This window comes from Juglans microcarpa x Juglans regia, chromosome 5S (genome assembly GCF_004785595.1).
Source record: "Juglans microcarpa x Juglans regia isolate MS1-56 chromosome 5S, Jm3101_v1.0, whole genome shotgun sequence".
In the NCBI taxonomy this organism is placed as follows: domain Eukaryota; kingdom Viridiplantae; phylum Streptophyta; class Magnoliopsida; order Fagales; family Juglandaceae; genus Juglans; species Juglans microcarpa x Juglans regia.
The window spans coordinates 27,777,823-27,789,842 of NC_054603.1; the positions used below are offsets into that span (position 1 = coordinate 27,777,823).

The window sequence follows — 12,020 nt, forward strand, 5'->3', positions numbered from 1 at the left end:
TCATCTCATCTCATTAGATATAAAACAAATTTCTCAACGCAAATTTATCACTATTATTCACATGCGATTTCATTATTATTAACGATTGTCTCGTCTCATTTTATTTCATTAGATATAAAACAAATTTTTTCTTAATAGACAACACATTATTTTGAAATTTAAAAAGGAAAAATATTTGGACTTGAAAGAGAGAGAGAGAGAGAGAGAGAGAGAGAGAGAGAGAGGAGAAATGAAGTTAGGAAGCGGAAGGAGAGGCATGGGAATCGAAATGAACTAATAAAAGTAAAGAAAAATACAAACGTTCACTGCACCGGCGCGCTGGATGAAGCGGTTGACTTCTTCTTCTTCCATCCCCGACCATTTCTCTCGATCCAACTGGCTCTTTCTAACAACAAAGTCCACGACAATATTTATAACAAAAAACTAATATGAAAATTTGTTTCATCCTTAATATATATACTGTCTAATTCCCAGATAGCTTCCATTCTCAGATTCTCGTACCATCCTACATTTTGCCTGAAAAAGTGGTGTCAACAGAGAGAGACAGGCGATAACAATGTCGTGGATAAGAACAGCGGTGAACAAAGCAGTGGAAGCTGGGGGCAGGAACAACTTCACTCGCACCGTCCGCAACTACGCCGGCTATGCCGTCTCCGAGGGCGTCAAGATCATCCATGAGCGCATTGTGACTCTTCTTCTTATTATTCTTCCTTATAATGATTCTCATCCACATACTATTGTTTGTAAATTTAAAATTATTTTGACATACGTTCTGCTATCATGCAATATACATAATTTTAGCTTATTTGTTTCCTATATCTCTCGGCTGTCGGCTGGGGTTTTGCATTAATATCCTTTTGTCGTCCTTATTATTATTATTGTCATTATTATTCCAATACTGGAAATTAGTCAATTAGAAGCAATGCTGGTTGTTTGTGTCATGTTCCCACATTGTTGTTGTTGTTGTTGTTTTAATTTTTTAGGCCATATGATTTTATTCTCTTGTATTTTTGAGATTTATTTTAAAGTTCACGATCAGGGTCCTGGGAATTTGAAAAGCTTTAAGCTCACCGTGAAACGATTGGAAGAGGTTTCTGTGTCGTGTAGAGGGACAGAGAGAGTTCAATTACTGAGAAGGTGGTTGGTGGCCCTTAAAGAAATAGAGAGTCTATCCGTGGTTTCTCGAGAGGACATAGAAAAAAGTCCCGAAGAACAGCTTGCTTCTGATGAATCTAATGACTCTCCAAGAAAAGCTGCTTTGGTGAGAAGCAAACCGGTTTTGGATCTTATTTTGTCTCTCTTTTGGGTATATGTGAATGTTTTGTTGGTTGTGAGAAATTTTTAGGGAGCACCACTAGTTGGTTTTTCCTAAGCGGTGGGGGTTTGACTATTGTGGTTTTTCATATAAGATTTATTTTTGGTCACATTGTGCGTTTTGCACTGTATGTTTTAAGCTATTTTTTAGTAATTGTCATATAATGGTGAACAGGTTTATTATGTTGACTCTGACATGGGTGGTGAACTTAGGAATTTTCGTGATGCCTTTCTTCAAAGCCAAGCTCTTGAAGGTATAACGTTGTCCATGGTAAGTTGAACAACACATCCATGCTTCCCATAAGAATTTTGAAGATTTTCAATGGTTTATAGTCTTTGAAATTTTCAACTAACCCACACTAGATGCCCATTGACAAGAAAGGATTATACTTTTCTATAATAGTACTTCTCCCTTTCTCTTGAGTGGAGGGGGTGAAGTTAGGATTATAAGTTTAAAATAGATAGCACATATGGATCTTGAAGGAGGTGTTTAATTTACTAAATAAATGGGTATTGTATCCCAAACGAGAAAGTTCACCTGGAATGTGGATGTTCTCTGCTGATCAAGTGGAACCCTCTTGTTTATGTTTTAATAACGCTTGTACTGTGTAGGGACATATTCGAAGTACATATGAAGTTTTTCTGATTTATAGTTGAGGAAAATAAGATCTTACTACTTGATGATTCTTTTTAAATTATTATTAATTTTTTGGGTGTTAGGCTAGTAGAAATTTGTGGCTTTGTGATACTTTTTCTCTTCCTACCTTACCTCTAATTTTAGTGTCATTGTTATTAACATTGCTGGCTTTGTATTTGCTGATCCATGGAGTTTAACCGCAGGTTAACTCTTTTGTATGAATCAGATTCTTGAAGCACCAAACGAGGAGGAAGTTTCACTACTTCTGGAGATATATGGGTGATTTTTTATATCTTCCAATTTTCTTAAAATGTCTGATCACAGCGCTTTGGCCTGTTCTTTTTTTTTTTCCCTTGAAATCACATTCTTGGAAAAAAAGATGATTAGCACATATTTCAGCCTAGTATTATTTGACTTACATAGAAACTTTCTTGTGGTATGGTTTGTACAGGCTGTGTCTTTCAGGAGGAAAGGAAGTTCACAACGCAATAATGAGCAGTGTACAGGATTTGGCAAAAGCATTCTCAGGCTACCAAGATGAAGTACTGGTAAAGACATTAGATGCATGCCCAGGACATCTATTTACATAGAAATTGCATAAGCATTACGCCCCTGATTATTATGAGGAACATACACATGAACTCATTATCATATCATAGAGATGCTGGCACAATTTAATTTGTAGAAGTTCTTCACTAGGAGTTTGAAGAAGCTTTATAAATTTAAGTTATTGTCATTGGTGATGGAAAAGCAATGATATTTTCAATTGCAGATTAACATAGATTTTCTTTCTGTATGTAGAAAAATATTATTTTCATTGGATCCGATTCTGGCCATTGTTCTATTTGATTTGTCCGTACTAGTTATCTTTTTTTTACAGAGCAGTCAAAATATTGTCAGGCTTGCCTATTTAGCATCATTATTGTGCGCCACAGATAAAATGTTTGATGTTGTTTACATAGGCTTGCCTGTTTTATTGTGCACCATCAGGCTTGCCTAGAACTGAATATGTTTGCATATATGCATCTCTCCATTCATTCTTTCCATTTGTTTTCTTGTTCTTAGGTTAAGCGAGAAGAGTTGCTGCAATATGCTCAAGGTGCAATTACAGGGTTGAAAATGAATGCTGATCTTGAAAGGTAGTTTTGGAACTTGCTTTATATAGCTGAAAGTCAGGGCCGTGATGAGTCTGCACTTTAGTTTATATCCAGTTGCAAATATTATGCATGGAATAAACTGTAATATGCTTGATTTCTGATGAGTCTGATGAATCAGCATGTAGCACTATGTTTACTCATTTGCAGTTAAGGAACAGATCTTTTGTGGCTACATTTTTAAACCTTGATGAGATGGAACTTTGCTTATCTGCAATACCATTTTATGTGTCAAATGACTGTTGCTTGCTTGAGCTTTGACAAAGTAGTGCTTCACTCTTTGATGTTCCACCAATGATATAGTGTATTATAGCCACTGTGTGGATTTTATGTGGAGGGTGTGTTTTCTTCCGTTTGCCTCTGGAATACCCTCCCTTCAGTATTGGCCATTGCTCTCCTATCAGTAAGTGGTATATAGCTAGAGTCATATGTGACCATGCATATATGTTTTAGCAACTACTCTCAAATCATGCTTGAGTTTAATTTCTTTCCCAACTCATGGTTGCTTATCATCACACAAATGGTAATTGGAGCTTTTAATGTTTTGTCCACTGCTTTTTGTGAACTGATGTCTGCTCTCAGAATAGATGCTGAAGCTGGTATTCTGAAGGAAAAACTTGATAAAATGAATGCATCTCAGTGTCCAGGCGAAGGTTGTGAAAGATCACATGAAGAAACAACTTCTGCAGTGGTAGAGGTGAGCTTGATCTTTTTCATCTCACACACACCAACATGGACATAACAGATGCAAGTTGATAAAAATTTTCTTTGAACTTCTAATACTTTAAGTTCAGCATATCGCTAATTAACTTTGCCTTATATGGTACTTTCTCTCCTCAAGAGAATGGGGTGAAGGATCAGGTTGTAAATGTAAGAAACACAAGGAGTGTATTTAACTTACAGAAAAAAATTATTCTCCCTAAAATTTTGACATCCAACTGTATTTTCAATGGGTTGCACCAATTTTTTAAAACTCTATCAAAACATTTTCAAAAAACGTTTTCACAACTATCCATAATAATTTCTATGCCATTCATGAAAACAAAACATCCCCCAAGTCATTTTGCAATTAATGCTCACTTCTCTTTACAAGGGAAAGCAAGAGCATCTTAGCTGTCTAATCTTAATGAAAGTAAAGCTAAACTTCAATTTCTTGACTATTCAAGGCACCCGTAGATCTTTTTATGAAGTTTCCATTTTAATTCGCAATCTTGGGGCAGCACTAGGCTGCTTCTCAATCAGATAATCAAGTATAATTTTGTGAAAAATGATTGAAACTGAGTCTTCGGTTTCCTTGCAGGCTCCACAAGAAGCAATTGCACAAATTCAACTATGTTTCCAGTTGGAGGCACTTTTACTGAGGAAAAAGTCCTTGAGCATTGGTGATTCTCCAGCACTTCATGCTGAAAAGGTCTCATTTTGTTTTTACTTTATTTTATTTTTTTTATGTATGATGAAAGATCTCAACTGAGTCCAACGATAATAGGTTAGTTTTTCATTTATCTTACCTAGGGCACAGCTGAAGTGTCCCAAATAACCCAGCCAGAAGTTATTTTCTGGTATTGGGCAAGCACCAACATTGATTCTGTATGGAAGGAACAGAACTGTGAAGAAAGCTTCTAATATTTGACTCATTTGTTGGCATTATCTTTGATAAATTTTTTTTATATGCTATTTCATAGATGGCTGGTATACAATAAGCTTAACCATGCCTCTGAGTGACAGATGTTATGACATTGGTGCTGTAGCACCACCATAGTATCTTCTTCTGGTGCTGCTACAATTTTCCATGTTCATGATATGGAAATATCGGTTCAAACTGACTTCAGGCTGTCATACCTATAATTCAAGAATACTTGATGCTTCCCCTTTGTTGGCTGAATTAGGGCCGTGCTACTGTCTTTATTCCTCCCTAGACATATCTCCTATGGCATGCATCCCAGGCATATCCGACTAAATGTGTCATCCATGTCTAATACTGGCTTTTTCATGCATTTTGGTGTGTTTGGGAAATAAAAATCATAGAATTATGCAGTTGGTTTTAAACTCGTTTGTAGCACTTTTATTCCAAATTTCACTATTGATAGTTTGTGCAACTCTTTGCTCGCTTTATGCAAATTCTTTCATGATTACTCTATCACAGTTTTCTGTGGTTGATAGTTGAAGATGCCATATGTGCAGGTTGATAAATTGAAAGTATTATCGGAATCTCTGGCTAACTCTACCTCAAAAGCTGAAAAGCGGATTTTAGACCACAGGTTCATATTGTATCTGCGAACTTGCTTTTAAGTTTCCTACATGAGTTGGTATGTGTTTGTATGGATAGCCACATATGCTTACATGTGCATGTATTAGTGGATGGATTTGCTTTTGCGTTGTGATGGCTTACTTATATTTTTTTAGGATAAGAGATGCCCATGGTTTCTTTAAGACAATAAAGGGGAAATATTTGTCATCTGTAACTAAATTTATTGGGTTACAACATAAGTTACATATGCCAAAATAGGATAAGGCATCTCATTATCTTTATGCATCCTCTCTTTTACCAATTCGAGCAAAAAACTAGAATAAATCAATGTAGAAACAGACATCATGCTACAAACCTGGATGTGACATCATCACACTTGTGGGTAAATACAGAAAACATCTCTAATTTCTTGCCATGGTTCAATAAGTTGCAGTTTTGACTATAGAATGGCTTTTCCCGAGCCTTTTTGTTGCTTGCATTGAAATTTTCTGTTTACCTCCTTCCCTTTTGTGTTTCACTTTAGTTAAACGTTTCTTATTGTTTACTTATACATTTCAAATAGGTCTCAGAAAGAAGAAGCTCTCAATTTTCGTGTGGCTAAAGCCAATGAAGTTACCCAGCTTGAGAAGGTAAATTGCTACTGAAGAAGTAATGTTTCTTCCTCATCAGTAAGCATTGATTTAAGGGACTCTCTTTCAGGAATATATCAATGCCATTGATAAGCACTATTAGTACTTAAAATAATTTTAACGGCACATGACATTTCGTGATAAGATGATGATACCAGTCATCTTTGCTTCTGTGGTACATAGTAATTTTCTATGTGTATCCGTTTTCTGTTTTTATTTTATATATATATATATATATCTGTGTATGTATGCATATTCTCTTCAAAACTAAAAGTCTTTAAAGCCAAAAAATCCCTTAACCAAAGCTTAATGTGCAACCTTTCACCATTCCCTCTCGAGTCCTCTTCAACTTTTATCTTGTTCTGTTAGTTTTCTCTCTGTTTGATTTTTCTCCATTCCCCTTTAGTTTCGTTGAACTTTGAAATTATGGACGTGGAGAAACGAGAAACGTGCAACCCATCCTCCCGGGGAATGGAGAAAAGTCTCCAATTTCCCTCTCGAGTCCTCTTCAACAACATATTTGATACCCTTGAAAAGTTTCCTATCCTTATCTGATATGTAGTGAACAGTTCTTTGGCAATGGAGTTTAAAACAGAATATGATCCACTTCATTGCAAAGGTTTTTAACATTAATTATTATGCATTTCCAGGAACTGATTGTGGAAATTGGAGAACTTGAAAAGCAAAGAGATGAACTTGAAGCTAAATTGAAAAAGGTTACTTTTTGTTCTACCTGATTATGTTTTTATTTCTCAAGTGCGAAGAAAGTTTTTAGGGGATAAAGACATCTCTAAGTTGTTCCATTGATGTTAGTTCTGCATATTCTTTCATTTTATTATCCATTCAGAAGGTTACTTTAAGTATGCTGAGTGTGTCATATTCCACCTATGTGTTTGTGCACTTGCAAGGAAACAAATTGCCAATGTCAGTTTAATTTGATTAGATGAATATTTATTGTAGGTCAAGAACTCTTTGGCTGTTGCTAATGCAAAGTTAAACAATGTGAGAGAAGAAAGAGAGAATTTTGATGAAGCAAGTAGTGAGATTCTTACACACTTGAAAACAAAGGTATGATAGCTTTCCTCATATCAACTCCTTTAGATTACTCATAGAAATATAAACTTAAATAGCTCAAAATGGCTAAATCCATCTCGTTACACTGATATTTTGTACTTTAAACATTGATATATTGTAGGAAGATGAGCTATTGAGATCCATTTCTTATTGTCGAGTAGAAAGAAATGTTGTCGATACATGGGTCACTTTTCTGGAAGATACCTGGGTTCACCAGACCTTGTATACAGAGCAACGGGAGATGCAGGTCAAGTATGTATGTTTGATATATGGTCTCTTTTTTTAATTCATTTTATAAGTATAGTTTTGAAGACCATAGTTCAGAACATTGAATTAATATCTGCTAATTTCAGTTCTATGTTTCATGTGCCTGCATATTTTTTACATGATTTCTTTTATTTGATGGTGTTTTCCTTATTGCATGCTGATCAAGTGGTGAACTGGAGAGATATGGAGACAACTTTGTGAATCTGGTTATTAATCTTCTCTCTACTTACAAGGTATTCATTTATTCATCTCAGCTAGATTGTTCTAATCTGTCATGGTGACACGGTATCTTTTCTAATTAGCAAGCATATCGTGTATATAAAATTAGGAAATATTGAAGCCTTCCATAGCTCATACCAGGAAACTTGTCGACGACTTGGGTTCTAGTCAAGGGTATTTTGTTCTCTTCATATTAAAATTTTGTTACTCAATTTTCAAAACCTACTTTAACATATTAACAAAAAAAAAAAAAAAAAAAAAAAAAAAAAAAAAAAAAAAAAAAAAAGAAAAACATTATTAAGTTAAACCAAGCCTCGTATTGTTTGTCTGAATCAGGTCCAAAATATCTCCTAGAATTGATGATGAAAGTTCAAAAGTGACAAATCCAAGAAAAAAGCTTGAAGAAAAATATTTGAATATTGAAGCCAAGGTATGCATGACTTTCTTTTCCCCACGCCCCCTAATCTCTTACTTAGTTTTGAAAATGAGTAATGCTACATATAGTCATAGAGTGCTCAAGCGCCGTGCAGTCGTTTTGAAAAAGAGTGGGGTCCACTATTAAAAAAATAATTTTTTTTTCATGTGGGTCCCGTATTTATTCACTTTTTTCAAAGTGATGTACGACGCTTGCATACTCACGACTGCAACTATCATTTCTCTTTGTTATAATATACTGATGTCAAATTTTATATCCTTCCATGATTAGTAGGATCTTGTTTCACAAAGTTCAACCTCTTGTCTACTTAACAAATACATGATTCTCCATGTTTATTTGTTTGCTCCAGTTTGTAACCACTTTAAGTGTTGTGGACACAATGAAAAGGCAGTTTTGCAATCAGAGTGAAGGCATTTTTAGGTATGCATGCAGTCTTTATCATGTTTGTTCCCCTCCCAATCGCTTGCAATACGTATATCCATCTCACTTAAAAAAGAACACCTGGGACACTTCTCATCCAGAAAAGATGATCAGAAGGTCAAAGAGCTGTTTGATGACCTGGAGAAAATAAAAGAAGAATTTGAATCAATTGCAAGACCGAAATTAGAAATCGAGTCTCCAACTCGAAAGTTAGAGACACCATCCAGCAATGGTCCCCATCAAAGTCCATTCCTTGACTCAAAACAGAATACTGTGACTTTGGAAGAGAAACAAGATGAGGCCATGACTAAGAGACTGATCAATGCATTGGACTCTGAGGCAGAGCCGACAAAAGTAGAGCTGGAAATTGGTCAGGTTAGTGGAGATGAATTGGCAGAGGAGATTGGTGACTGGGAGTTTGATGCTATTGAACAGGACCTAAAAACCAGCAGCTGACCTGCAAGAAGATGGAAAAGAAATATATTATATGATTCTCTTTTTCATGGGGCAAGAAAGAAAGCATTTTCCCCACAGAAGAATATATATTTTTTAGGTCAAATGGGAGCATTACTACAAGTTGTTTGATCTTGATGATGAACGTAGATACAAACCAAACGTAACGTTCCAAGGGAAACTAATGTTAAAAGATGTCAGAAAATTTGAACCTAGCAAGAGCTATTTCCTACCAATCTCCTTCCTAATTTGCTGCACTCATAGTGGAAGTTATATGATCAGCAAATTCTTGCATATTACGAAAATATGTAGCTCTTGATCAAGACCAGAGAACAGTGCCACTGAAGTGAAACAAATATAAAAAGATTACAAGTCTCGAGATTGATCATGTTCTTGTATTATATATTTATATCTCATGTATTAATCTTATCATTAAATAATAGATTATTTGATTTAATATTTAAAGTTTCAGAATTATTTCTATGGTATCCCCACCTTGTCTTATATATTCTCATTGTTGTGAGAGTTATTCTCGTAATGATCTACAATATTTTATGAATACATCACAACTTATGATCCTTTTCCTCTTGTAATATGATCAAGAAACTATCAAAATTAGTGTTTAAACTTTAGCTCCCAATATAAAATATAAATTACAATTTAATTACTATCTTCTTATGATTGGACCATTGAGGTAAGTAGAAAATGTCATATAACATGATTTTAACAAATGGGTCTCATAGAAGGAGATTGATGTAAAAGTTGTAATTTGGAGTTACATGATACTTTAGGTAGTCTAGTGGTTTATATTGATAGATGGTCATGATAATGAAGCCAGCTCCTTGAGGTTTTCACCTCAGTCCCCCAGTCTTGCTCTCTCTACTCATGATAATCCTCCCCAAGACCGATCTCAACTTAGAGGAAGAAGCAGCTTGGCTCCTTTGCTTCTCCCTCCCTCCCCTACTCTTGATGATCCTCTCCTCCTCTTTCACTATTCTTCTATCTCTTCTTCCTCTTTTCTTTATCCTCAATCACCATATACCCATTTTTATCATGTCCCACATCATTTTCAGTCATGGGAATCAGATCTATTGCCGCCAAAACATCAACATTCCACACACCTCTACTACAATTGGAATCTCCCCCCTCAGATCTACCAGAAAGTTCCTACGACCCCACATTTTAGTCGACACAATTTGGCCTTTGATCATCTCCTCATGATGACCACAAAGTTCACTTCAATTTTCTCTTTCCTATTCCATTTTATGCTTTTTTTACTTGTTTGTGACATTGTTTCTCCTTCTGATAATGTTGGTCCATTGGACGAGTATTCACTACAGGAAGAATAAGCATTTGTTACGAATTATTTGAAATAAAAATAAACTCATTTAGACAAGAAATAATTATTTTCACAAGAAATAATTGAGTACAAATAAACAGTTTTCTTGTAGTGATTTTACGACAATTGTTTCAATAGAGATTCTACAAAGTTCAATTACAAGTAATCTGTCACTGGATTGCATTAAATACCACCCATATTGCATGTTGACACCTCTTTGTTATCATGCCAAGGAATATGGGACCGGCCCAATTTAACTGGAGCCGTTTCTCTTTTCATGTTTCACTGGATTTTTCTATGTACCTATGTCCTATCAGGGATGCTTGTTAGGGTTTCCTTCCCATCGTTTATTCCACTTATCTACTCTCTAATATAAAAAGAGGTTTGTGTTTCCAATTTATAGTCCCAACTCGCCCTAACATTTGTGTTAAAATTATGGAGCCCACACGATTTGAAGATGCTATCTTCATCCTTAAAAATCAACGGTTCATGGTTGTTCTATTCAGACTTAATGGTCCAATGTTTTGTACTCTTTGAATAATTCAATCTGCAAAAGCCATGCAATTTTTTGGTACTTTTTTAACAGTCTAATCCACGTCAGACAAGTAGCTTTTTGAACAGTCTAATTCGGCTAGCAAATCCAATGCCATATCTTCGCACCATCCCGATATTAGATTTCTCAACCTCTCCGATCACCTCCATCAGGCCAACTCCTTTCACCTATCCAAGGGATGGCCACGGGTATGGCTTCAACATTACATGGCAACATCATTTACATTAAAAAGAGAAAAAAAGAAAAAAGAAAAAAGAAGAAGCCACATTTACCATTTTCAAATTAGTGTAGAGATTTGGATAAAAGCAGTTTATCTTCAACTCTCACCCTCCACCATGAGGCCACCATCCACAATGAATCCTCCGATCTCCAGTAAGCTGTTCTCTCTCTCTCTCTCTCTCTCTACTAATGTTTATAGAAATTTGCTGCCATTGTTGACAAAGCTACCGCAACCACCATCACCAATCCACAGTGCGAAGCCACCATCCCGTGGCACCAACAACCTTAAGTAAGCATATTTCTCTCACCATGTGTCTCTCCGTCAACATTAACATTCTAACCACACTTTTTTTTTTGAAACAAAGAACCTCGTATGTTTCATTACTCAAAAGTGAAACTAGTACAATTTGACTCCTTTAAAACTTGTAAAAGAATACAATCTCGACAATCATCTATTTATATCTGTTCTTGTACTATATCTAAAGTATTTTTTGCTAACAAATGAGCTACCCCATTTTCTTCTCTTCTTATAAACTTCACCTTCCAAGCACTTCTTCCTTTAAACACTGTTTTTATATCCTCAATGATGTGGCCTCTAGCAAACAGATCCTCATCTTCACTATTAACAGCTTCCACTACAAGTTGAGCATCCCCTTCAAAGATGACTTTATTGAAGCCCAATTCATTGCATAAATCCACAGCATACCACAAGGCTACTGTTTTTGCCATGACAAAATCAGAAACTGGGGGTCTTTTGTAACAAGCACAGGCCAATACTTCTCCCTTTTCGTTTCTTAAAACAACTCCCAACCCCATATTTTGTTTATTGAGAGAGGCATCCCAATTTGCCTTAATCCATCCTTGTGAAGGCTTCAGCCACATTTGACAAAAACTACTTCTTGAAATACCTTCACTCTGTGGCTTAGCTTTGTCCTTTAGTTGAGCCTCTTGAAAGTCTTCAATCACTGTTCTTGCTGCTCTGATCAATGAATCAGGTCCTCTGAACTTGTCTTAAAAAATAAAGAAATTCCTTCTGAGCCATAGTGACCTCATTAGAA

At 35.6% G+C, this 12,020-nt stretch overlaps 2 protein-coding genes across 3 annotated transcripts; one reads left to right on the forward strand and one right to left on the reverse strand.

The window, feature by feature from the left end:
• The first annotated feature begins 215 nt into the window (after window positions 1-215).
• On the forward strand, window positions 216-9,945 carry LOC121266946. 2 transcript variants are annotated; one of them, XM_041170809.1, is made up of 19 exons: window positions 218-685; window positions 1,040-1,261; window positions 1,490-1,585; window positions 2,178-2,230; window positions 2,403-2,499; window positions 3,017-3,090; window positions 3,688-3,802; window positions 4,406-4,516; window positions 5,287-5,363; window positions 5,916-5,982; window positions 6,633-6,698; window positions 6,943-7,050; window positions 7,178-7,308; window positions 7,490-7,556; window positions 7,652-7,716; window positions 7,879-7,972; window positions 8,328-8,398; window positions 8,500-8,857; window positions 9,624-9,945. In XM_041170809.1, the coding sequence occupies exons 1-18, from the start codon at window positions 557-559 to the stop codon at window positions 8,852-8,854; spliced, it is 1,998 nt and encodes a 665-aa protein (XP_041026743.1). In that variant the 5' UTR covers window positions 218-556; the 3' UTR covers window positions 8,855-8,857; window positions 9,624-9,945. The 2 variants fall into 2 exon arrangements, with proteins under 2 accessions (XP_041026744.1, XP_041026743.1); XM_041170810.1 differs by having other exon boundaries at window positions 216-685; window positions 8,328-8,538.
• A 1,473-nt stretch (window positions 9,946-11,418) lies between these two features.
• On the reverse strand, window positions 11,419-11,778 carry LOC121267270. Its single transcript, XM_041171118.1, has one exon. It carries the CDS (start codon window positions 11,776-11,778, stop codon window positions 11,419-11,421), a length of 360 nt encoding a protein of 119 aa, XP_041027052.1.
• Between the last annotated feature and the right edge of the window lie 242 nt (window positions 11,779-12,020).

What these genes read in the sequence shown, in the direction of transcription:
- LOC121266946 (XM_041170809.1), top strand. Translation starts at nt 557, where the DNA reads ATGTCGTGGATAAGAACAGCGGTGAACAAAGCAGTGGAAGCTGGGGGC. An exon ending in AGATCATCCATGAGCGCATT is followed by an intron (nt 686 to 1,039) that starts GTGACTCTTCTT and finishes GTTCACGATCAG; the next exon opens with GGTCCTGGGAATTTGAAAAG. An exon ending in CTACTTCTGGAGATATATGG is followed by an intron (nt 2,231 to 2,402) that starts GTGATTTTTTAT and finishes TGGTTTGTACAG; the next exon opens with GCTGTGTCTTTCAGGAGGAA.
- LOC121267270 (XM_041171118.1), bottom strand. Translation starts at nt 11,778, where the DNA reads ATGGGGTTGGGAGTTGTTTTAAGAAACGAAAAGGGAGAAGTATTGGCC.